We start from the raw sequence: 26,190 nt of genomic DNA on the forward strand, positions 1-26,190 counted from the left end.
GTTATTATGGTGGTAGACACAGTACCTAGAGCGTGGTAAAGCCAATTTTTACATTGCACTGGCTGGCTGTCGTCTATTGTAGACGTAGTCAAGGTAGTTAGAGCCTGTCTATTCTAAACGTAGCCCAATCAAAGGCATTGCTGTTGCCCCCTTTCTAAACCTATCTTACAGCACGTCCATCAATAAGGCAAACAGTGATATCAGCGGGAACAGCATCGCCGTTGCCGAGAACATGTTCGAGCTTTCTTCCACGGCCGCCAGATTCAAAGAAATTTACAAAGACAGCTAATTAAATGCCTGGTGATTACGTATACCGCCGTCGTATTCTAGAACTTCTTAGACTCTTATGAGCTGTCCGGCGAAGGCTTAAACACCATGTTCGATTTCATGTGTTTCTAAGTTTCACACTAGTATTTACTGTGGCATCAAGATTGAAACTGCTTGGAAGACACTGAGCTGTTCCGCGATCAACCAGCTGGAGAGCACTTGCAACCAGACTCGGTTTCGACATTACCAGCAGATGGGCCTTAACACATCATTGTTGAATCATTTTGCACGGATTAGCAGATAAAAGAGACAGGTGGTAAACAACCCCACCGAGAGCCTCAGTAGTCCCAGCCGTTCTACCTTCTTACTCTTCTTGCCTCTTGGGCATCGTATTACTTTAGTATTTAACAAGAATATCCTCGTATTCGCAGACTTGTTTTTTACCAAAATGTTCCAGAGGGAGCGCGATAATGTGATAATACCCTCCTACAGTGTCTTGCGTTACTCGAAAACGTAGAGGAGGACTCGGCATTCGCCGTCTTCATCAACAAGAGACCTCACCTTCGACTTTTACTAGTAGGGGGAGGTGGTCATGCGTCACGACAGCCCAGAGCTAAGAAACACAGAGTGTCGTTGTCGATGTCTCATTATTCTTATTATCTGCTGGCGGCGACTTCGCGAGGTAGCTTAGACGCAGTGGCGCCGTTGAGGTTGAAGAACTACTCCAGCCTGCGCCGTATCTACCTTCTTTTCGTGGCCCCTTCAAGGTCCAAGTATTAGCCAACTTCTTCGTCTCAGCGGGCCAGCTTCCCCTCCTGGCGCCAGCCGAGTGGAAGGTGCCGTCCCCTGCAGGTGTGGCGTCTGGGGCCGGAGCGACCGATGGCCCGCTGGCTCTGGACATGCTTCTTACTCCTTTGTTGACTAATTATGCCTTTGCAAGGAGGTTGAGAAGAGCTTCGTCTGAGCTTGACTCATGGGCCTAGTTACTCCCTACTTTTAGGTTTGGGATTCCATTGTTCTCATATGTCACTTGGGACGTCTGGATTGGATGAAGGGCAGCTTGCTTCTACTATTAAGCCAGTTATATATCTTTTTCCGGCCACTCTGCTACGAATTAAGGGGAATATACACGCTTTCACGGGACATGCGCCCAACGAGACTGGTGACTGTATTCCACGCAAATATCTTGCAAAACGGAAAGATAGCCTGAAAGGCCCAAGTGCAGACAGAGCCTCCGTTCCTTGGAAAAGGGGCTGGCTACCTCGCCCCACTAATTCTTCACGTAGCGACAAGAACACTTCGAGTATAGCTAGCTATATCTATCAACACACGCGAAACATTTCAGCAAGTGAGCAGCGGCCATGCCAGACGCCCGAGTCCATTGGTCTCGGCCTCCATCCAACCTTTCACCATCGCCCCCCACCCCTTTTCCCACCCACGGGGCTCCACCCATATCCATTGCCCCCTGCCCCTGGTTTGCGCTGACAGCAAACAAACAGCGGCGATGCTCTCAAACAAACCCAAGAGACATCCAAAGCACACACGGTACACGCGCTTCCCGCGTGTGGCGAGCAGAAGTGATCCGGTATGTGATATAGCCCCAAACCGTTACAGTCGATGCCACAAACTCTCTATTTACGTGCCTAGCGTAGTATCGTTATAGGACATACGTGGGGGGAGAGCGTGATCGGTACCATCAAACCAGACAGACGGGTACCTAAGTAAGGTAGTTTTCTAATCACGTTTCTGGAATATGTCGTCGTCCCCGGAAATAAAACCATCCCCGTCAGTTGGGCTGCGCCGTGTGTTAGAGCTTTACCTGTGTCGTCTCTATTGTGCACGGTGCCCCGTCTTTATCACATTGGGTCCATCTCTGGTATGTACATGTACATGGGCTCAGCAGCGTTGTGTCAAGTACCAACCCCCAGCTCCCCGGCTTCACATCGTATTTGCCTCTAACAAGAGACGTTCCGGGCAGTCAACAGCGCCACGGGTCAAGATGCCACGACCATCCCGGCCATCGCGACAATCATATAACCTGTCAACTACCCACCTGTCAACCGTATGCACTAGAAATAAACCAGCGTCGGACCGATGTAGGCGTCCCCCACAGTAGCGTAACGGCCCGTAGCGAAAAACCTTTCGGGGGGAGCCCAAGTCCGGAAGGAACCGAAGACGGATGCCGGCGCGCGCGCACGCACTAACAGTAGAAGATAAGGAGGGGGTTTCTACGTACATACATTCTCCTTTTACCCCACCGTATACGTTCACGGTCGTGGTTGGAGACCAAAAGGGGAACGACGAACATTACCTGTTTAGCTTTAAAAAGATGCCCAGCGCCGCGGGTAAATATGTTTTGCACCGCTACCAGAGAAGTATCGAATGCGATTCCAAGGACTTCCTCCACCCCTCCCGGCTTCCCCCTTATCCCCCTCCGTCACGTTCCGGGTTTGCCGAGCATTCAGGGGATAGGGCGCAGCACTAGCCCCCGTTGGGGTGTGTCTCCGAGATGTTGCTACCCTCACTCAGCACACGCTTCGCCCGGATTCTTTGAGATATTACGTGTAAAAGAAAATAATGTTGACCATGTTCGGAGCCTGTACCCCAAACCAGCAACGGTATTTCTGGACGATCTGACATTATATTTTTGGCCCGAAAAGTCTTTCGTAGTGTAGGTACCGGAGGCAAAGACGCGGCGAGATGGGTAGGGTGAGGGGTTGCTGACGACACGACGTCTTATTGCTGAAACATCACGTACCAAGCCCAACAATAAATTACTCCTTTGTTCTGTGATGTAATGCTGGCGGCCTTTGGGGATCCAAAGACTGAGCCCCCCAAAACTAGGGTACCAAGGCAGGCCATGTGCGCTCCCCTATCGGTTCCACATCGACAATGGCGTCAACTATATGCCACCCTGTCGCTAGTAGCCAGCTGCAACGTTGGGACGAGCCATGACCTCTTAGTCTAGCCAACCAGGCACTTGAGACGCTGGACTTGGTTCGAGTGGGGGACAACGAAGCTCTGTTCTCCCTAGGCTGGCCCGGCTAGAACTTTGACTACATTTAAACCATCATTCAACAGTTCTCCACACTGACATCTTGGTAGCTTGGGCCGGAAGGATCGGCGGGAAGGATATCGAACAGGCGAAGGAATCCGCGGAAAGGGCCAACCGGGGGTGGTTGATAGTACTAGTCCGGAGCACATTACAATAGATTGTTCTCAGACATGGCTGAGTGACAGTCACAAACAGCTCGATCAGGTACTGAATAAAGGGCCGACGCCATCTGTCGCCGCGTACGTCACACGGCGTGGGCGGGTGGGCGTCGGCAATTGCGGATTTGGGGATTTGGTGGTGAACTAGGCATTCCCATCGGCGGTGGTCAACGGCGGGCGGTGCTGGGGCGTCAGGGGACAGACCAGGCATGTGATGGGGATAATGGAGTGCCAGTGCCAAGATGCCGGCTGGCAGTGTGTAATCCGGGAAAGAGGCGCCATGGTTGACGGGGCGGCTGGGCCATCACTGGACGCCAAGTGTCAAGTGTGCAGAGGGCCGTGGCGGACAGGCACCAGGTACAGACAGGTACGGCCAGCCCGCCATGTTGGAGATGTAATTATAAGGACAGGCATCGCATAGTATACCCTCCCCTCCCTGCCTCCCCACTATGGAGCCGAGACACACACGGTCTGCGAGCCTGAACCGAGGCCATCGGCTTGCCGATTTCGATCACTCTCTCCCCCACGTTGAGCCGGCAATCTCTCAGTCTCTAAATGGTGGGTGCAAGACTAGCAACGAGCAATCATTGATGCCAGGTGCAAGGTGGGAATGTGTCTTGGTCGGGGAATCAGTGCGGGGCCGACCCAAAACATTCTTGCATCCCCATCTCTTGGGTGGCAGGTTCTAGGTAGGGTTCTTTCCTGCAATGTCTGGAAGCAACAAGGAAGGAGCGGTCAGCGGTTTCCATTGCGCGAGTACGGAGTAGGTGGCAAAACTCTTTCCAGGTAGGTTGCCAATAAGTTGAAATAATACTACCACCTCGTACCTGCCTAGAAAGGCATGTCAGGCGATGCTAGACACGATGGACTCGCTCGAGGTGTGTGTGCTACTTACTAAGTCGAATAATAAGAATTTATTGACATTGGCAGTCACCTCAGCGCCGCGATGAAAAGGGGTTCGAAAACAACCAACACCGAGGATTACAAGCCGGGTTATGCGTAAATCCGTATTCTTTCGTACGATACAGAGAAGGAATGTCCAGTACGGATAAGGAGACGGAGGACGGATAAGCCACCACCGCAACTCACGCCCCAGGCTTGCTGACGGATGCTAGGTTTCAATGCTCAATGCGCATCGCCATCTGGTTCCCACAAACTTTAAAATTAGAGACCGGGCTCGTTGATGGGCATGTCTCGGACAGAAGGGTTGGCCGAGTTGAGTCCACAGCTGCCCGCCTCAGAATAGAAATACAATATCAAGTTCTTTTCGTACAGGAACAACCAACCTAAGGGGGAAATGGCGGTGGTGGCTTTTATTTACAATGGACATGGGATCTGTCTGCAGGGTTCATAACGGCTCAGTCCGGCTGCCCGCCCGCCCCCTGAAACCCCACAAGCCACACCTAAACTGGGTAGGAAGCCAAGAAGGGCGCTGGGGCAGGGACAGGGGATGTTTGACACCTGTAAACCTCCTGTTCTCTTCTCTTTAATCTCGCCAGTGCTTGGATGCCAAGCTTGCATGTTCAACCTTTGGTTCAACAAGTTTAAAGGCTCTCAGGCTTGCCGGCATGCGAACTTGTCTCCTGCCGGTTAGTTATACATACTATGTAAAGATACAGAGAGACAACCGGGAGGTTGCGAATGTTTCTCAACCGCAGCTTAGTTCAGGCCCTTTCTCGGACGTGGCTTGAGTGGCTTTCAGCGGGCGTCGCTTGGCGGTTTGCTGGGCAAACGCTTGTCGGTCTGGGCGGCAGCTTCTATTACGTATCGCGTTAATATTCGTTTTTAGCAACTCGACCACTTCCTCTCAGTCTCTCTCTGCCCGGCTCGCAACATATGGACGAGGTCCCTGGTGTCTCACTGTCATGTCATGAACAGATTTGGCCTAGGAAATGAGGCCATGTTTCGATAGACTACCCGCCGAAATGGACCGGCCGCATTTATTTACTGCGCATCCATACGCTTTTTGTAGTGCATGCGTGCGTGCGTGCGTGCGTGTGTGCGCGCGCCTGGGCGGAGAGATGGGGCGATCGCATATTGCCCGGCCCCCGGACCCCTCTCAGCTCACAGCCGCCACCCAGCTTTCGTCTGCAGACGCATCTGGATGTGGCATATAGTGGGTCGCCCAGTCAATTACCCGGAGAACAACAAAAGAGAAAAAAGAAGCGAGATGTTCGTTCATACATGATTCAACTGGGCGCTCGAGCCGGGCGACATGTTGCCACAGGTGAGGACCCAGTATGTAAGGGTAAGGAAGGTACGGAGTACTTTGCACACTCTGACCGCATATTTAGTATTGATCAAGAAAAGGAGTCCACGGATGCAAGAGCCAACCACCCCCGTCCGACCACGGGAACACCCCAACAAGCAAAAAAGCAGCAGCACGCAAGGCAAGGCATGACATGGCATCGAGGGTCGGCCCGTGGATGCCAACCATGGCATGGTCTGGCCGCCCGCACAGTAGTGTGCGAAGTTAAGGTAGTTGACCGCGTAGGCTCGGATTTACCTAGTCGATACTAAAGGTGCATATGTATAATACATACTGCACTGTGCGTCGCAGAGATGCACCTTCAGAGACGACAGGCAGAATCCACCGTTCTGACCGCCCTTGGGGCGAAAAGCTTCAAAAATAAATGCAACCACCACTTGCCAAATTGTATCCTGTAATTCGTAGGTATGTATGCACTGTCGTATTTTTGTATACTTTGTCTGGATCTGGATCGAGTGGCGCGGCACGCACCTTTACGTGTAAACATCCCCGCAAAATGGAAAAAAGAAAACGATAATATTTACGATATAGTTGGTCACCAAAAAAAAGCCATACCAGGCGGAAACAATAACATATATTTACCCTTACAGAGGTTACACATACCGTGCCTTGAGCTCCTTCACAAGACTCGGTCACGTTTAAATTGGACAACTTTTGGCTAACTACTACTAATAACCCCAAGCACTGTATAGTACTTTGGGAGACTAATGCCATGCCTAGAGGATCGGAGGATCGGAGGATGGAAGAAAGCGAACCATGAATGCCAACATGCAGGCACGGAAGGTAAGGCGACTGTGCTTTACATGGCATGAGGTACTACGTGCTAGGTATCCCAACAAAAAAGAGGGTTATTGGATGAAGTCTTGCACACCACCATCATCACGCAAATTTGGTTTTGTGCTCAGGAAGGCTTGGGATTGCCGCGGTCACAAGACTATAGCATGATTCTTGTGGTGTGTCTGGATACATAGATGTGGTCGCCGGCGTTGGCCCCTCATTGGTCTCTTTTCCGTTTTTTTTTGTTGCACCAGCACCAGCATCGTAGTAGCATCACATCACAACACCCTCTCTTTTTCTATCTCCCGGATAGAACGTTGTTATTTATCAGCCCGCTGGACTAGCGGTAGGTAGGTGGGAGGGGGGATGGAGCGTACCAATTGGGCAGACAGATCAGAAGGACCCCCCGACGCCGGAGCCCTGCGAGGCGACGGGTTCCTGTCACGTTTCTTCCCCTTTCTCTTTCTTTTGTTTTACGTAGTAGTCTTGTTTGACCAGCCTAAGAAAGACGAAAAGTCGCCGGGTACCTGAGCAAAAGCAAAAAAAAAGTGCGGTCAGCCGAGCAAACTGTCCCGTCTCGGACGGCCTGGGTTGGAGGGGTGGTGGGGGCTTCCGAACCATCACCGGCCGTCCCCCTCTCTCTTAGGGCCCGAAATCTCATGGGGACGGATACCAGGCATATCATTTTACTGCCTACCTCTTGTGCAACAAGCTGATATCTAGCCTCTCTCTGTAATCTCCATCCGGCCTGCTCGGCCCTTCGACGGCAGCAGCAGCCGGACCCCAACCTCGGCGCCGGCCACCTGAACTTCGAGTAGGCTGCAGCGAGCGGCATTAATCCGCTAGTTGTTGTCATATTATATGCTTTCCGCCTTTCTCAGCCTCCGAATTGTCGAGATCGATCTTGGCTTTTAGCTGCCGGCGGGCGGCCAAGTCCAATAGGTTTACTGCAAAGGACCATTTCTTGCGTTTTTGCGCGCGGACACACGTTTTGTACATACATACAAAATTCCCTTGCCTGCCTACATCAAAGATCCTCTGCCTACAGTACATACACCGTGCCTACATTACATGATGCAGGGTCAGCCACATGGTTTTGGTCTAGGGCCGGCAGCGGGCAAAAGAGGGCATCTGGTACGCAGTACACATATTTGAGAAAAAAAGGCATGTGCCACGACGGCGACTTGGGCGAGTGGCAGGTACCAGTATGTGCGCCCCGCGGCTGCATTTGAGGGATACCAAGTGTCCAAGACCTTGCGAAAAAGAGGGTTGCAAATTCTGACAGGTCTCCTTTCGTTCTCACGTCTCATTATCGACACCACGATAACTTGAGAGACGAGACAAGAGCGGAGCGGAGCCAGCAGCAAGCAAGTCAAAAGGTCAAAGAGCTCAATACAACCTACACACACACCCGCAGACAGACGCAACTTGAACGGAAGCAACTCAACAAGGCACTCGTAGTTAGGCGGGGGTGAGGGAGGGTACAAGCTCTTGAACGAAATAAACCTGTGTGTGTTTACGCGGCACTTTCCTCTTGTTTCTCTCTCGGCCGATACGACCAACGAAGGCATAACGAAAGGAGGGCATTTTGAACCAAAAGGCAGAAGAGAGAAAAAAGCTGGGGCGCAACGGCAGAGGAAGCCGACGCGGCGCAGCCGTCGTCCGGTCTGTGTCGTCTAATCCATCCATCAACCCCACATTGCGGAATGCCTATTCGCCGCAGTGATCTTCGCTGTCAATGGGGATGGGGCACCCCCCGCCGTCTAAGCCTAGATGGAGGAGTTTACGGCCATGTTCCGCCGTCGACCTCGCTTATCTCCCTTTTCCAGACCCGACGTTGCAGTTGCATGCATACAGGAGAAAGGTCGGAGCGTAGCCAGCCAGTCTGACCTCTTTGGCAGAGCAGACCAGGTCAGAGAGGTATCCGTATACTACCATGTATTCCGTACCGCATTTGGTGTATACTTGGTCCCCATCTGATAGGCCATCTCGACAAGGACTTGCAGTAATACCACACTGCTCACAGTGACCTTCCACAATGCTCTGCGGGTAGCAACGCTTGGGTTGATAAGTATAAGTGGGTAGGTAGGTATGCATGCGACGCTAGATAATCATGCTAGAGCAACATGGGATTTCATAGCAAACCAAAGGGACAGCGGCAGATGGATACCAGGTACGGATAACCCGCGGCGGAGTCTATAATATTAAAGATGCCAAGTCGATCCGAGGTTGGACCGTGCTCTGCTTTCATCGCAGGCCCGGCCAGTCCGGCCATCCGTTTTCCCTGGCTCTTAGCTTCCTGGGATCTGCGATGTTTATTCGAGACAGGGTGGATCGAAAACTCCTCGGGTCTTGGTTTTGTTTGTCCTCACGGGCCACATGGCGGGGCAGTCACCGGCTGGTTTGGTTTGGGGTAGGCCTGCCGTGTCTCCATACCCAAGCCTGTGAGGAAGGAAGCACGGGGTATCTGCGAAAGGCATTATTGGTAAGCTGAGAAGCCGAGGCCCCAAGGTGGAGGAGATCTCCAGATCGAATTTGCGCCGAAAGGCCAGCTGAGGGTCGCAGGGTGGAGCCTGCCGGGAAACCGGACTGTTTTTTTCAGCTTGTTTGGCCATCGACTTATTAACCACCTAGGCGGGAAAGCTCACGGCACTTGTATGTACGGGCTAGGAAGGTGTGTGTGGTGGTGTTCAAGAGGGAAAGGCTGCGTCTAGTAGTGTACATACATTTGCGTGATAGTGTCAAGCACGAGTTGATCTCCGGGCCAATCATGCTGTGCAGTATCCTTACGCTGACATCCTTCCGCCTTGGTATGCGGTAAGGTCGCCAAGGTGAGCTACGCTACGCTACAGTAGGCCGGGTAGATGCCTACGTCAGGTAACTTAACTTACATAGGTTGTCAAAGACTCAATAGGGACAGGAAGACGCCGACGGTGAAGCGAATCCTTGTGGATAGCTGTCAATCAATTGCTCGCTAGGTGTGAGAGTTTCTCTGCTGGTCGTTAACAAGCAAATAGGAGGCTAGAAGGAGGCATGCATGTTGGCAGGTCAGACGAGACAGAATCGCAACAAGAAAAAAGGCTCAAGAATTCCAGCCGCGAGTTTTGCGTGCTCTGCTTCTGCTCTGGTAACTGCATGCCATTTGAACTTGCCCAGGGCCAATTACGGAATAGTGGTACCCGGACCACTCTCTGCCCCTAGTGCAAGCCCGCATGGCAGGTTCCACCCGCACGATTTACAGGGGCCTTATCCAGGGGCGGTTTGGCAGGTACACTGTAGCATGTACCTGATCATGCCCCGGTGACCGATGGAACACATGCCCTCTTCCACGGCCTGTGCTGCATGCTTAGGGCCTGGCTGTGCCTTCCCTTTCATCTGAAACCCGTATCACCAAAGTGTGGTTATGGCGCCGACATATCCTATTTGCTATCGAAATGCACTGGTTCCCGCTTCCATCTGTTGCTTAGGAGCCAGGCGAAGAGAGATTGGAGACTGCTATAGGCTACCCTACCTACGTATCTAAATAGAGAATTATGCCGTTCTGGCCTCGTCGACGACACCGAGACGGAGTTGCGATCTCGAGCATTGATAGACTGAATAGCGCACCGTCTCACATTGGAACCATCCCCGGCCAAGGCAAGGCTTTCCCCATTCGGTTGGCAACACACTGCAAGACGCAGCAACACCGCAGCAGCAGCAATTGTCCCGAGGATTGCCGGACGGCCTGCTTTCGATGCAATTAATCACGACCAGGGTCAAGCGAATAAGACCCCCATGCTAGCGGCCCCCTAAGACTTTGCTCGTTTGGGGAAAGTACACTGGCATTTCTTTTTGGGGCCCTTCTTTCTCGATGCCTCTTGAGGTGGGCGCGAGCATGCCCGCATCCACATGCCCCATGGCGGGCGTTTTTTAATTAATCTCGCTCCAGACCTCCCGGTTTGCGCTGCCGTCGCCCCTACCTACGCAGTGCTCAGTAGGTTGATTATTAGGTCACTACCCCGGGCATTCTCGGCCTCGACGACTTCCTCTTGAATCCTCTCTCCCACGAGCTAGATTCTCGTCGTCCTGAAGCGCTGTCGCTGTCGGGCGTAGATCGTGGGTTGTGGATCGCGCGCCGTTTAGGGGACGTCCCGTTTCTCTCGCCCTGAAGTCGATACAACACCACACCACGGCCACACAGGAAACCTGAAGAACCCACAGCTGCCGCCCTCTTTCACCATGCCCGCCTCTAATGCCTGACCCCCTTTTCGACTTCATCTCTCAACAACTTTGTGCATTTGGCCTTCCGACACCACGACAAGACGCCCCACCAACCCATGGAGGGAGCTCTCTCCGTGCCCCCGGAGCGGGGCACTATCATAGGGAGAGCTTTATGGAAGGTACGAAGCCGGTGTAGGTGAACTTTTAATGAGGGAATTGCAGTCGCTAATATGCCCTTAGCCTCGATATGTTGTTGTTGGAGCCGCTCAACGAGACTCGCAAACACAGAATGGGCGTATGCAGCCACCCCGCGGCTCGACACCTAAGGAACAGCCCAAGATGAACCCGGAAGGAATCTATCTTTCTATTTACAAGTCTAAGGTGAGCGTCCTGTGCTTTGGCTGGCCCCTCTCTTACTTTACGACGTGCTCCAAATTCCTGACCACGAATACTACATCAGGAGGAATTGGATCCCATACAGCAGCATGCCATTGCTACAGTCACCGACTGCCAGGTGCAGATGCTCGCACATCGTAAACAAGGCCCCGTTCTACCAACCCTCGTCATCAACATCGTCCCGGACCCGGCCACCGACAAGTTGCGAAAGCGGAGATCGAGCAGGACGGCCGGCTTGACAGCCACAAAAGAGACGGCGCCCACAACTCTCTTGTTTCGTCCGGCCACCGAAGAACACCACTCTCTCCAAGAATGGGCCCGCGTTATCCAGCACCTCATACAGCCCCACATGCCAAACCGAGTCCCCCTGAGCCCAATAACTCCCGCATCGCCTAGCTTCACGAACCCCTTCGCCTCCCCGCGCTCGAGAGAACCAAGTGACGCGCAATTCAGACCAGGCAGCGGGAATCCCGGGTCACGGCCGACCTTCCAGTCGAGAGGCTCTAACCAGACATACTCGTCCCGCGAGCGCGACCGGCCGGTAACCTACTCCGAGTCCCTGAGCTTGCGCTCTAGGAGGAGCGACCTTTCGTCCCACACGAGCTCAATGAATCCGTCCCACGTCGGTTTACAGAACTACACCACAATGAACCACCCTACAGACCTTCCATCGCCGGCTAGTACTGTCGGGGAATATCAGGGTGAATTTATCGAGGGATGGACATCGGCACAGGGGAGGTCGTCTACGCTAAGCTCGCCCGTGAGGGGACGCGACAGTATTGGGTCACAAATACCGGTGCCGATTCAGCCCCAGATGGAGGCTAGCTCACCGCCGGGGCCACGGGAAACTATACTCGACAGAGCTTTTCAATTACGCTGTATTCCGGGGTCTGAACGTGGCACACCAGGCGAAGAGAAGCTCAGCTCGCTAGCCCGGTTTGACGCGCTCATGCGGGAGGCGGATAAAGAGAGGAGGAATCGCGAAGTTAATGAGTACAGCAAGGTTTCAGCCCAGGCGTTAGCATCCGCAGCTGCACAGAATGGTGGGCTAAAGAGTGCGTGGGAACTAGATGATTCAGATTCCGACGTCGAGCAGGGCTTTGACGAAGCAGACGAAGATAGCGACGATCCGGTCGGGGAGATGGAACCGGACACTGAGGATCGCTTTTCGCCGAGGTCAACAGGACGGATTCCTCCAACGGCACAGCGAGCTCTAGACTTTGTCGCCGGGAGGCGCGAGGCAACGCCACATTCACGGCCCCAGGGCGCGCAAGCCCAGCTGAACTATAATCGAGAGGCCCTCTTGGCCCTTTCAAACAGTGGATCTGACCTACGGCCCCAGACGGGCTACTCGAAACATAATACAAGGCCGGGAATGGCTCAGAGAACGTACAGTCAGTCACGGCTAGCGGGGGGATTCACGAACCCGGCCATGGCATCTCAACCTAACATGCCCGTCCCTTCGCCCGGCGTCCTCCTGGGAATCCCAGCACATCAGGCAGAGAGACTACAAGATGATAGTACTCCCAGCCCCGGGACAGCACCAGCACCGACGGTGATGCAGCGGAGCGAGAAGCGGCTGTCGGCATCGAGCACAAAGCGCCTCAGTTTCACAGAGTTTACGAAGCGCCTCAGTAGCACGAGCAGTTTGCTCCTGGCGCAAACCAACACCAGCGGAAGTGGGAGCCGGGGCAGTAACAGCGATGTTGACGCTTCCCAGCAGCTACAGCAACAACATCAATACTCTCACCACTTGTATCCTAGGGGAGCACCGGCATCACCGCAGCAGCAGCAGCCGCAGCAGCAGCAGCAGCAGCCTCAATATCCGCCGTCGTTGAGCGAGCGAGAGCGCTGCGGCTGGCGCGGTAGCGTCGGGGTTTTCGGAAGCGCCGATGGCGGCTTCGTTTGAGATGTCTATGTTTCTCTGTCACTGGCCCTTTGTTGCACCCTGTCGGGTGTGAGAGCTCTGCGGTTCATCCCCTTTCATACTACGCTGCATATGGTGGCCGTCCCGGACGGGCCTGCCAATATCGATGTTTGATGACTTTTCCGGATCATTTCTGTATCATGCCGCATGTTGTGGAACGAAGCGCCTGTTTTATCTCACCCTGTCGGAATTGATCCCCTCACCCCTCACCCTCCTCCTCACTCCTCCCTCATCTCTCATCCATCCTCCCTCCTCCCCCCTGTCCGCTTCGGGCCCCCTTTTTGGGGATGTCCCATTCTCTTCTGTACTAAATGTTTTTAATTTTTGTCCCCAGCCCAGCTTTCTACTTCCAACTCTCTACTGCATACCCTACATCCCAACCTCTTCCCATCTAGACCGGGGTTGTTCTGCTGTTATGACGAGTCATGATCGGCCTATTTTTACTAACAACGTATATATGAAGAAAGCATCAGGCGTTAAGTTTATTCGTGTGTTCTTGCCGGGGTTTAACAGACAACCCGGCAAGAACTAAAGAGAGATATGAGGTTTCTTAGGCTCTCTCTCTATTGTATCTGGCTTGTGTGTGTGTGTGTGTGGTGTGAAAAAAAATGAACATATATATACCTATATTAAATCTATATAAAGATCTCGACGATTCTCGTTTTCCCCCTCATTTTCCTGTTGATTCTTGGATAATCTTTTTCTCGTTTCTGTGCTTGATTACAGACTCATTCTGAGTTGCAAAGTCTGTGTGTATTGTAATGACTACATGATAGTAATTCAAATACGTACCCTCCGTGGTTTGCATGAAGAGTGGAATATAAAGAATTCAAAGCATAGCTTTTTGACCCCATCCTTTCACAGAATCAACTTTTGTTATATGTCCCGTGCCTTGGTTCCAGAGTGATCAAAAAGTTATCCTTAATCTCTTTTGGTCTTTCTTTCTTCTCTCTCTCTCTCTCTCTCTCTTCCGCGCATTTGTCGCTGGGCATCAAGTTTCTTGCTGGGCAATACATAGGCAGGTATCTTGCACACTAATGGGAAGAGAGAATAACGTCTGCTTGCACAGTATCGTACTCAAGGTACTATGCATGGGTGGGTATTTGGGTCTATCTACCTAAGCTACCATCTTCCTTTTCTCCCGGGCGCCAATGAATTGACCAAGGAAAGGTTACCGAATCCAGAGGAGACACAGTATCCGTACATGACAGGATAGTGCGGCGATTTGTCCGCAGCCCCATCATCATAGTCACTGACTAACTACACTTGCTCAATGTACAGACATATTTTGAATACCTAGGTACTCTTTTAATACCTTTTTTCTAAGCCCGGCCGAGTAAAGCCAGGGCCCCGAGGCGAATGTATTGTACCATACGCACTGATTTCGTATCAATTTCCATTTTCACCTTCTCAAGATGACGGCAGATATCCTCCCCTCCAGTGAAAAAAAGCCATCATCCATTGATGGGCGCATATCTACCTAGATAGGTACCCCCCGAGCGGGCAGCCGATGTATATCCTTCATCGAAAATAAGAAAACGCCTGTTTTTTTCCCCTCCCAGGTCTCTGAAAGACATAGGCTAGCTGTGCCGTCTTATGTGCACTCGAGAGCAAGAGATATGGCTGTCTTCCGCAGAAAACGAACAACCTCTCATCATTGCATTAACTCTCCCGCGAAAGTTTGTGCTTCTGGCAGACACTTTATTCCTGGCCACCCATACAAGAAGCCCGGGTTCTTCTATGACAGATACGGTGCCAGAACGGCCTGAGCCTCTGGCGCGATGCGCTCGGTGATAAAGCGCGCAATCACACCGCCGGTGCGCTGGTTCGCCGCCTTCAGGTACTCGCTGACCCACTTATCCACCTCGAAAATATCGGGGAAGTCGTCTCGCGGGCCACGCTTGCACGTGTTGAGCGGCGTAAATCCGATGCCGAAGCCAATGTCATCGACATCGGCTTCGTTGACAATCTCGTCGCCAAACCCGGCAGCCACCTTGGGGGGGTTCTTCAAAAGGTCAAGCAGATGGTTGCATGTGAAGCCCCAGCCCTTCATGTAACGTCCCGCGAATGCCTCGGAGTCACATAGCGTCTTGGTGTACGAGATGACGCCCAACTTTCGATCTACCGGCCGCGCAAACTGGCTGGTTGTGGGCAATATGACGGTCAGGTAGAATGGCGTGAACACATTGGCCTGGATATCCTCGGCATGCTTGATAAAAAAGTCTGCCCCAAGCCCCGGCTCACCCGCCCTCGCCGAGACGAGATGATAAAAGCGAGCTACCCGGGATTTGTACGAATCGGTAGGATTCGATTGTAATTTGCTGAAGACTAACGTGACAATGACCTTGAAAAACGGAGCCAGCACGTCACTATATTCACGTCAGCTTTTGTCGCGGATTTTCCCGATGCGGCCGACTTACCCTGAGAATGTGCCGACAACAGCTTCGAGGATGTCGAAAGCGTTTTGCTCCGTCTTCTTGCTGGCGAGGAGGTTTTGGAAGATGGTGAGAATTGGCTCCAGCTTTTGCCCTTCCAGAAGTTCCTTCTTAGTTTTCGGGATGACGGCCGAAATGAACCTGGCCAAGGGCGGCACATTTCCTCGGGTCTCCCACGGCGCCGGTGCAAGTACGCCATCAATCAGAACTTTGAAGTCGGCCGGAATGGTCGTAGAGGGATCAAGCTCGAGTAGTGCCGCAAATATTTGGAAAACATACGGGACAAACTCTGGAGGGAAACCAAGTCAGGGAATACTCGCCAAGAATCGACGGAACATAGTGAACTAACCAGAGACATCCTCAGTGAGGATAACTACGAAGGGTTTGAGAAGATAATCAAGCAGTTTGATCTTGGATGATGTGCTGCAGAATCTGTACACAAAGTTAGAAATCACGCAACAAACCAAGCAGTAGGGGTAGGGGGCAGGAAAGTGCCTACCTGACCAGGGCTCCAATCGCCTCGAAGTGATAGTAGTAGAAGCGCGGGTTGCTGGGGTTCTGTTTGATGACATTGGTGATTTTGATGAGATGGTCGAGAACGCTCTCAATGTCGCATTCCAGCACTCCATCCTTGATGACAATCAAGACTCTCATGATGCATTTCATCAGGAACTCATTTTCCTGCAGTTTTGCGGGCGATGTATCTTTCTCAACCAAGGTAAACAGATGCTGAAGTAAAGCTCTCGCATATGGCTGGATATCGGCACGTGGTAAAATGTGTTCTCCTTGCTCGTTGGTCAGAAACAAAACTCTCTCGACTGCAATCGCCGCGTACGTGTACACAACGTAGTTTTCTGAATTCAAATTCTGAATCAAAGGCTGGATAGCGCCCTCCCACTGGCTCTTGCTCAGCTGGCTTCGGAAGTCGTGAAGATACTTGATGGCATCAACTTTAGAGATAGGTTCCACGCCCTCGCCTAAGAGATCCGACGCGATGTGCTGACTGAAAAAGTCAACAACATTGACGTGGCTATTGACCGTCTTGACTCCTTGCGCCGTTGTGACGGCCCCCTTGGCTGCAATCGCGAGGAAGAGATAGACTGCCGTGTCTTTTGCCTTCCAGTTGCTCTTTCCAGTTTCAAGGTAGTAGTTGATGTACTCGGACACGACCTTCGTGACAAGCATCTCGAAGTTGTCGAGAAGCTTCCGCAAGAAATCGGTGGCGGCCCTTCTCCGCGAATCGGTATCCGAGCCCTCGAGGTCGCGGCGGATGAACTCAATAGGCTCGTCCTCAAACATCTCAAGATCTGACTCTCTAAGCGCAACGTTGGGGATGACGACCTTCTCCACTATTGTGCCCAATACTTGCTCGTTGTTGAAGATTTCGGCATGGCGACGGACCGAGGCGACAGCCGTGAGGAACTGAAGCGCCTTGCTCGTGAGATTGTCATATCTCTTCTGCGGGCCGATGCTGGAGAGCACGTTCCAGACATTGTTGGTGAACTCTTGGACGTAGCTGCCGAAATCATCATCATACTTGTTCGTAAAGAGTTGCAACGCGTCACAAATATCAGACTTGAGGGTCTCGAGAGGTGTGGCATCGTCTTCCTCTCCGTCGAAGAGGGCATTCGTGTAAGAAAGATACTTGTGGAGGATTAGAGTGATGGGTTGTAGGTGTGTCTCAATGATGGGGGGCAAGTCCTGACACGACAAGTCATAGAAAAGCCGGATGAGCAGGCTCATGGTTTCGAGCCAGCCCTTCAATGCCACCGGGTTGTTCTTGTTTGCCTCGATTTGATGATCGGCGACCTGCACATGTCGCGTTAGTACCAGACCGAGAGCGAGCACGTAAAGAAATTTTAGGGGCTGGACCATCTTACACTTATCATCTGAATAAAGGGGTCGCCAAATGTTCCGACGACATGCAGCACCTCTCGGTTGAGTTCGTTGGAGGAGAAGAGCGGACGCCATCGGACAAATATAGAGTGCGCAACTTCTAGCACACCATTTGTGATCTTGAAGTCGGTCGGCGACAGACGGTTGACGAGGTCCTGCGGAACAAAGCAAGTCGTTAGTGTCCAGCTGGCTAGCAAGCGGGGGAGGGCGAGGGCGTGCACGCTCAGAAAAAACGGTAAAACATACCTTGGTCAATGTGTCCCAGCGCTCCCAAAAATCAGAGTCGGCGATGATGCTGATGGCTTCGCCGAGCTGCGTCTGTATCGTGGGTGGCGCAGAGATCATCAACCCTACAAGTTCGCGCTTGATAGTCTGGACGTCGTCGACGGGAAGCTTGTAGTTGCCTTCTTCATCCTAATCCGAGAGAGAACACAAGCGACGATAAATATCAGCATGATACGCTATCCAACGACCAGGTACAAAAGGGGACAATCGGCTACGGACCACATAGTTGTGGCGGATGAAGTTCTTGAAAGCGAGGGCGGCGGCCAGGCGGGTCTTCGCAGGCTGATCCTCGGTGCTCACGACCCGGAGCAGCACCAGCGCGTACTTTGGCTTCTTAGCCTCCTCCTTTAGGGCATTTTCGGCTAAAGACGCAAGAGTCAGTCGCTGGCGTCAATCAAGCCTGGTTTGAAGTTGGAAGAGATATATGCGTCGGGGGATGGTTTGGGCTTAGAGGGGGGCATGGCGGGGCCGTTTGTTTTGCAGCGAATACAACTTGCCTTTGCGATGGTGGTGCGCATCCAGTGTCGCATTTAGCAACTGCGCAATATGATCGATTTCGGAAGCCATGGTCGGATAGGGTTCGGTGCGGTAGGGAGGTAGCGGCAGTCTGGGAGAAGGACTGGAGCGGAAAGGTTGAAGAGTAACGGGCGCTTTGAGGTGGTGAACCAAATCAAACACCTGAAAAAGAAGCTTCCTGCGGTTGCTAGAGTTATTATCAGCTCCGCTTGGATGCTACTGGGGGCCGCATGCACAGTGCTTTTCTACCCGATAAACAGTGCGTGTATCAAATGGTGGGGCACTCAAGCGGACGGTACTTGCCGCGTTAGGCTCTGCTTTACCTAAAGTGGGGAGCTGTCGAGCTGACACTGCCCGCCTGCCGTGGGGTTTGGTGCGTACCTCTGGCGGTGGACCACACGCAAGGCTTCGAACCGCTCTCAAATGCGCTAGAATAACCTATATAGTGAAATACCGCGTACATACAGAAGTATGCCCAAGTTTATGTTTGAACTAGTATTACGACCTCCCGTCTTCTTTGATTCAGTTTCGTTTACTTCGACCTTTGTGGTTCGTATGATTCCATCCCCAAAGCAACCTCTACCACCTAGCACCGACAATTTTTTTCTTTCGAGATCGTCAGTCCACAAGGCGTGATTGGCCAGTCGTGCTGTGCGGGACAGAACCGGGCTCACGGTGCAGCCAATCGCTGCCAAGTGCAAAGACTTCATAGTCGAGGTGTCCCAGCGTCCCCTATTCCCTGCTCCCCGCGACGAGTCCCTCGTCATTGATGGGCACAAGAGATCGCCGGGCTTCCGCCGGAAAGTTGCTTCGAACAGCCATTGTAGCTAGCGCAGACGTTATACGACGCAGCCTACCGCGAGAACCATCGAGACATTGAGAAGCCTGGGGCGAAAAAACAGGAGACTGGTGGACGTCTGGAATCTAGACACTTGGGGCTGCACCTGCTGAAAGGTTGGTGTGCGAGGCTGTAGTTTGGCGAGGCAACCCGCGGGCACTGCGCAGTCGATTGGCCTCTCGCGTCACCTCCACACCCTTTTCGGGTTATGCAGTAACGCATCCGTTGCCTGTAAGTCACTGTCTCAGAACACACCCATTTGTCCCTCTCCACCGTCCAGGCCATCGTCCAGTCCGTTCCCCAGCCTCTTTCGCTCTCCTGATCTGTCCGTGTCTCTGCTGGGCTTGTCTGCGTCGACGCTCCTCCCGGCTGTCCGGAGCATCCCCTCTGCCTCGTCCCTGTTCGCCCCCTTCAACTTCTGCAATGCGTTGCTCTGGCTATCGCCGGCGACGCCCTGAATCATTCGTCGGGCTGTGTCGGGACGTCTTGAAGGTGTTGCATGCGGCTCCTGCAAGCTCACGTCCCCTGCAACGCTGCTGAATGAGCTACTGCTGCTGCCATCACATCCACCCCGTCTACTTTGGTGTCTTGGCAGTCAAACGCCAACTCTGTAGCTTGTCTCGCTGTCGCACGTCACTACCTCGAAACTAAAGCCTCTCCCACTTGTGCCCGCCCGCCCGTCCGGTCAACAGATGTGTACGCAGTCGCTGACATGCTTCGCCGACTAGCGTCTCTAGGCCACCAGGCCTCAGCGGATGAGCCAATGTCCCCCTCTCCCGGCGATGAGCCCCAGGAGCCTAGGAGCACTGGGGGCCTTGCTGGTGTCTTCAAGGGGCTTGCTGGCGGCAAGCTTACCAAGTCTCCTCCCCCGCCGACGTCTCCTCCCGCTCTGCACCCTTTTCCGCAGCCGTCGCCCGCCCCGGCCTCCGCGTCCGTCTCACACCCCTTATCCCAACGCCCCGAGCGCCCCGACGCCGCCCCGCCCCAGCATGCCCTCCATGGGCTCTCCCCCGATCAGATGGAGCTCTTCGGACAACTCAAGAACGGCTCACTCAACGAGCGGATGGCTGCCGCGAATTCGCTGCGCTATACCATCGCCGACTTTCCTCTGAACCCCGTGCTCGACATATGGTATGCGGGGAAGGATCTCATAGATCAGATGAAACCGGTCCACGCCCGACAGGCTGGTTGGGAGCTGCTCACGGAGTGTGTCAAGTATCAGTCGTCGACAGACCTCGAGCGGCAAGAGTACTTCCAGACACTGACGGCCTCGGCGAATCCCGAAGACTTCCATCTCCAGCTGGCCGCAGTCGAGGACCTGACGGGGCACGGCCGCAACGTGTCTGGCTTCTACTACAAGATATTCCCGCTTCTCACCAAGTGGCTCCAGGACGCATACAAGGCTGTAAGGACGGCTCGGAGACAGGTATCGCGTGGGAGTGTCAAGCCCTCCAAAGGCAAGTCTCTGTCTTCCGGCGAGGACAAGAACTTCTCCCAGCTCTTCGCCTTCCTGAAGGATATCATCAAGTTCAATTTCAAATATGCCTCAGACGCCGTGGTAGGGAATCTGATGGACATCCTGCTCAAGATATGCATGAACACAAACGTCGAAGAGGACCTAAGGAGCTGTATCAGCGTTATCGATGCCATGGTCACCTTTGGCGCCATCCCCAACGATAGACTGAAGGACTGCATACAGGTTCTCAGCTCAATCCATTGCCTGGTGCCGAACCTGAATAAAGACGCCTGGCATACGTTATCAAATATTTGCAGGTCGCATCACGGCCAGTCCACCGTCAGGATTCTACTGGACGTGTTGCGGACTTTCCCCATGGTCCTTGACAAGGACAAGGACAAGGATGCAGTCAGAGAAGTGCGAGGCGCCCTCTCGGTCCTCAAAAAGCTCCTGTCAAAGTCTACCGAAAAGGGCTATCCAGCCGTCCCGTTTGCTCTTCTGGTGGATGGACTAGCCAGCATCTCCAAGAGTAGCTCCGTGAAGATATCTGCCGAGATCCTAAAGCTGATCAACTCGCTGTTCGATGGCCCTAAAGGAAACGTCAATCCAATCCTCCTTGAAGAGCATTGGACGCCTATATTGTCTGTGGCAGCCCATTGTGCCGCCAAAGGCACTCCGGCAGCCATAGTCGAGTCAGATGGGTCTATTCGATCGCCGCCCCCTAAAGACGATGCCAGTTCCAAACCTGAAGATGGAATTCCGAGCCAGCTGAGATTCCTCGTCAGCCGGGTTGAATCGTTGCTGATACAAAACTGTTCCGAATTCCTGCAGCGGGACGACTGTATAGAGTTCTTTACGAAGGTGCAACATGCTCTCCCAGACTCGGCGGCTGTTCTTGTAATCAGCTACCTCAAGGAGTATCGGAGCTGTCTACCCTCCGAGGGGCAGTGGAAAAGCAACCTCAAACTCGTCTTGGATGGATTTTACCTTGACCAGAGTCGCCGTCCTCTTACTCGCCTGCAAGCCTTGGAGGTGGTAGTTGAGGTTTACGACTTCCTCTGTCTTGTGCAAGGCCTCGTGGAAGACGAGCCAGTTCTTGACCTTGTGAAGTGGGTATTGTCCGGAATGTCGGAGGAGAACGATACTCTCGTGCTCCAGGAGACCGTGGCCTTCATGGTCAACGTGGCCGACACAGCTGGAGCGAGTCTTTTTGACGACATTCTTGACGCTTTCAAGAGTGTGATTGCTAGTGAGATGTCCAGGTCAATAGCTTCTAGTCCGTCGACACAAAAGTCTAGCTCAGCGCACCCTTCTGATCAGACTGTCTATTTCGCCAATCAAAGCCTCTCCAACGTTGTGGCGAAAGGCTACGTTCAAGTCTTTCTTAGATCGATGAACAGGGACGCCGCAAAGTCGGTTAAGGCATTCACGGCGCTGGTTCATATTGCCCGTTCGAATGTCTGCGAAGTCGATGCTCGGCTGACGGCTATGAAAATGCTTTTCCGCCTTCGAGCCAACTTTGAATACCAAGTACACGTCTCTGCAGTTATTGCAAACGAAGGCTTAGCAGGTTCTTTGTATAGGACGGAGTCATCTCTAGCCCGTAAGCTTGCAGAAGACGCAGCCCAACCGCCGTCGAGGCTTTCGAGAACAGAGCAAGGCGGGCACTCACGGGCAACCCGTGGGATATCGTTTACGCAGGCACAGACGGCAGAAAGGGCGGTGCCTAATCGGTCTAATACCACCCCAAGACCGGCGGCGCAACAAGGGCAGAGGCTTTGGTCGGTCCCCGATGCAGACGCGCTGCCTGAACAGCCTCACAGCCGGCCCAGCCATCTTCTCCTTTCACACCTGAGTGCTGATGAAGGGGCCGATTCTTCGGCGATAGTTCTGAACATGGGCTCGTGGCTGGACGCATTGCTCAGTCTTTTCCACCAAGGATGCGATTGGGAAGTGTACAGCTTCATTCTCGTACATCTCCCAGCGCAGCTCAGCAACCGCCACATCTTCGCAGACGCTGGGTCGCACATCCAAGAGCTCCGGCGCGTCTTCTGCGAGATGATCAGGATGAATAGTCACCAGGAGCCTCCAAGCTTGTCAGGGTTGCGCCGCACTGATGTTGCAAACTGTCTGTTCCACTCTCTCGTCATGATAATCAGCTACAACGAACTCTTCCAGAAGATGGACGAAGACGAGATTGTGAGAACATTCGTGCATGGAATCACGGACAAGACGGCAAAGACGTGCATACACGCCTTGTCGGTCTGCTGCCACGAGTTGCCCCAGTCCGTCAGCAAGTCTCTCGTCACCATTCTACAAAAGATGTCCCAAGTCATTACGCAGCCTCTCGTGGCGATGCATATTCTGGAGTTTCTGGCCTGCCTTAGTCGCCTGCCTTCGCTTTTTGTCAACTTCAGGGAAGACGAATATCGCATTGTCTTTGGTATTTGCTTCCGGTACTTGCAATACGTGCGCGATAGGAAGCATTCGACGCGCAACAGCCACGCGAGCGAGCCGCCGACGCCCAGCATGTCTGTGCCGGGCATGGCGGACCAGCTATGGCAGCAAAGTTTGACCGACGACCTGCCACAGTACGTGTACGCTCTCGCCTATCACGTTATTACCTTCTGGTTCCTCGCAGTCAAAATGCCCGATCGTCCAAACCACATCGGATGGATTGCCAAGAACTTGTTTACGGACGTCGATGGAAGCCCCAGTAACGAGGAGCAGGCGCAGATCACCCTCGACTTCATGCAGCGCGTGGCCTTTTCAGATGCCAGTGATTCGGCCGAGGATCCGCTGTTCAAGGAGATAAATTTCGGGGAAATGCAGCACAAACGCTGGATCCTCGGCAACAGCATTGTCACGATTCGACAGGCAAAGGAAACGGGCTGGGCTGAAATCACACGGCGGTATCCCTCTGGGACTTCTTCTTTCGCAGTCCGCGTCGAGTTTCCCTCGGTTCCATCTCGGCCCGCCGAGGAAGGCTCGTACGCCACGGCTTGGGAGGGTCGTTTCCAGCAGGGCACGACAATGTTTCCCAGTCACTTGTTAATGCAGCTCTTATCACCAATTCCGCAAATCTACGATCCTGTCATGCGCCCAATACCGCTCCCCGAGGACGACTCGGTTGGCCGCGCTATTCGTCTGTTCGATCACAACTCGACGGTTGATGGGCACAAGGTCGGTGTCATCTATATCGGAGAAGGCCAAACCAAGGAGACGGAAATTCTCGCCAACACGATAGGCGGGCCCGATTATCTTGCGTTCCTCAAAGGCTTGGGGGCACTGACGAAGCTGAAGGGGGCGACCTTCAACACGCAGGGGCTGGATCGAACCAGCGACTCGGACGGCCAGTACACGTATTGTTGGCGCGATAGAGTCACGGAAATCGTCTTCCACGTAACCACGCAGATGCCGACAAACCTAGAGCATGATCCGCAATGCAGCTTGAAGAAGCGGCACATAGGCAACGACTTTGTGAATATCATCTTCAACGACTCGGGCCTGCCTTTCAAGTTTGACACGTTTCCGTCCCAGTTCAACTATGTTTACATAGTCATCACGCCTACTCCGCGCTTCTCGTTTGCCGCCGCGCGAGAGATGGCGAGTAAACGAGAGGGAGAACGTGGGGATTCGCTGCCCTTCTTCATGGTGCAGGTCATGAGCCAGCCTGGGTTTCCCGAAGTTTCGCCTGCAGCAGAGCCCAAGATAGTCAGCCTCAAAGCCTTGCCGACTTTTGTTCGGCTGCTCGCACTCAACGCCTCGGTATTCTCACACGTTTGGGCCTATCGAGAAGGTGGTGAATATGTATCGTCGTGGCGCAATCGTCTCCGGGAAATCAACAAACTCCGCGAGCGATACGGGCCGAAGACATTCCCAACCCCGTCGCCTCCTCCCAGCGCCCTGGGAGGAGGCTCTTTGGCGACATCGAGCGGCATGATGGGTCAAGTGCAGTCACCCTTGCAGACCGAGGGCTCGCGGCCCCCGAGCGGTGTCCGGGACAGCTTCAGTAGCCTCCGAAGGTCGTCGGTTGCCACCTTTTTCACCAACGTCAGCACGGATCAGGCCTCTCACCGGTCTTCAATGCTCTCCACAACTACCACAGACAACACCGAGATCATGCCGATTCATGGAGCTGAGGCCTTGGTGGATTCGGTGGATTTCTCAAAATGGACATGAGGCCTTGAGAATTTGCCTCCTGTCGTGTTATCCACCCGCCGCATATACGAACGGTAATCATTATTACTAAAGTTGTGCTGGGCGTGCCGATGGCGGTATGGGGCAATGTACGAAAAGTGTGGAGATGTCAGCTGTCAGTTCTCTTTTTCTTTTCAAAAAAATGTTTTCTTTTTTGTTTTGCGATGCGGCTTTTAACGGCGCGTGAAGGATCAAAGGGACCAAAGGATATACCACAAAAGTTACTGCTTTTCTTTTCTTATTTTCGCCTCTCATTTATTTGTCATTCAATGTCCTGTCATCGTATGAGCTGTCACAAGCTTGTGCTGTGGCAATTGTCTGTTTATCCCAAGTTTTCGTTGGTTTTTTTTTCCGATGTTAGATATCTGGGAGGAAATCTCCGCACACTCTCTTTTATCTCTGCACCAAATTTCGAGAGCGACAGGTTTCGGGGAAGGACAAGTAAAAGGATGGGAAAAAGGCCGTGTTGGCTGGGTTAGGAGACCTGTAACCAACTTGGACTGGCTAGCAATGGTTACACAACAGTTTCCCATGGATACCCACTCACACTCTCGCAACACGCGTGCGCACACACTCGCACAAAGGAACTCGCACCACTTGTATGTACGAAGTATGTGTGTACAGCGCATCACACAGGCGCGCACACACAAGCGTGAGCGATCTATTACTCTTTTCTTTTGTCGAGAAGAGATGAGAAGAGAAACCGGGCGGCGACCCGGCTTTTGGCCCCCGACGGCCCATCTGCCCGCCCACGTGTCTGTCGTCTGTCTGTCTACCTGCGTATCCGTCTTAAAACGGCTACTAATATTGACCGAATCATGGTTTTATGGTGTGCGGTATATATTACCCGTGTGTATCGCATGCAAGGACAATGGAACGTTGCACAAGGAAAGAAAAAAGGGGGCGGAAAACTTGTGTGTGTGTGTGTGTGTCTCTCTCTCTCTCTTTCCCTTTTCTCGCGAGGTTGTTAGTACCGTGTGTATGTGCGTTTGGATCAGTTTGACCTGCTGCTGTGCTGTGGCCAACTACCTTACCTACGTAACTCCAGGTGGTCACCACCCGACCGACCGACCGACCGACCGACTAATCGACCAGCCGGCCCGCGGACCCACTGGCGGCTGACGGCCGCCGGTAGGAGCTCAGACAACGCCAGTAGGTAGGTAAGTGAGCTGGGTTTTCTTACTGCCTACTTCCTCCTGCCCACCCGCCCGCCCGCGTGCGCGCCCCGGTTTCGGCGTAACCATTTGCTGTCACGTCGGTCGGTCATCGGCACGGTCTAGTCTAGCCATGGTCCGGCCATGGTCCGGCCATGGGGTGGGATTCTTGAAATGTGTAATGACGAAAGCATGATGAGGCATGGCATGCTCTGCATCTGTCCGGCCTTGACTGGTATATATGTACGTATTATATATGCAGGCATGCATTGCTGCATTGATTGCTGCAGCTTGCAGCTTGCACTTGCTTGCTCGTGGCTAATAAGTTAAGTTATTGACGGAGAGGGATAGAAGAAAGACT

The 26,190-nt window shown here is 53.1% G+C and overlaps 4 protein-coding genes across 4 annotated transcripts; 3 read left to right on the forward strand and 1 right to left on the reverse strand.

Moving 5' to 3' along the window:
• Positions 1-10,842: 10,842 nt before the first annotated feature.
• B0T26DRAFT_635944 (uncharacterized protein) lies at positions 10,843-13,031 on the forward strand (the record flags this gene model as incomplete). The annotated part of the gene is made up of 3 exons (XM_060436778.1): positions 10,843-10,905; positions 10,967-11,107; positions 11,187-13,031. 3 exons carry the CDS (start codon positions 10,843-10,845, stop codon positions 13,029-13,031), a joined length of 2,049 nt encoding a protein of 682 aa, XP_060300055.1.
• Positions 13,032-14,787: 1,756 nt separating this feature from the next.
• Positions 14,788-18,232, reverse strand: B0T26DRAFT_737965 (CAS/CSE protein; the record flags this gene model as incomplete). Its single annotated transcript, XM_060443531.1, has 8 exons — positions 14,788-15,418; positions 15,470-15,773; positions 15,834-15,916; positions 15,984-17,293; positions 17,365-17,535; positions 17,627-17,794; positions 17,885-18,027; positions 18,163-18,232. 8 exons carry the CDS (start codon positions 18,230-18,232, stop codon positions 14,788-14,790), a joined length of 2,880 nt encoding a protein of 959 aa, XP_060300056.1.
• A 1,550-nt stretch (positions 18,233-19,782) lies between these two features.
• On the forward strand, positions 19,783-24,657 carry B0T26DRAFT_747553 (uncharacterized protein; the record flags this gene model as incomplete). The annotated part of the gene is made up of 1 exon (XM_060444857.1): positions 19,783-24,657. One exon carries the CDS (start codon positions 19,783-19,785, stop codon positions 24,655-24,657), a length of 4,875 nt encoding a protein of 1,624 aa, XP_060300057.1.
• Positions 24,658-24,843: 186 nt separating this feature from the next.
• B0T26DRAFT_122623 (uncharacterized protein) lies at positions 24,844-25,885 on the forward strand. The gene has a single exon (XM_060433329.1). It carries the CDS (start codon positions 25,030-25,032, stop codon positions 25,795-25,797), a length of 768 nt encoding a protein of 255 aa, XP_060300058.1. The 5' UTR covers positions 24,844-25,029; the 3' UTR covers positions 25,798-25,885.
• The last annotated feature ends 305 nt before the right edge of the window (positions 25,886-26,190 follow it).

This window comes from Lasiosphaeria miniovina, assembly GCF_030549165.1.
Source record: "Lasiosphaeria miniovina strain SMH2392-1A chromosome Unknown B0T26scaffold_2, whole genome shotgun sequence".
NCBI lineage: Eukaryota > Fungi > Ascomycota > Sordariomycetes > Sordariales > Lasiosphaeriaceae > Lasiosphaeria > Lasiosphaeria miniovina.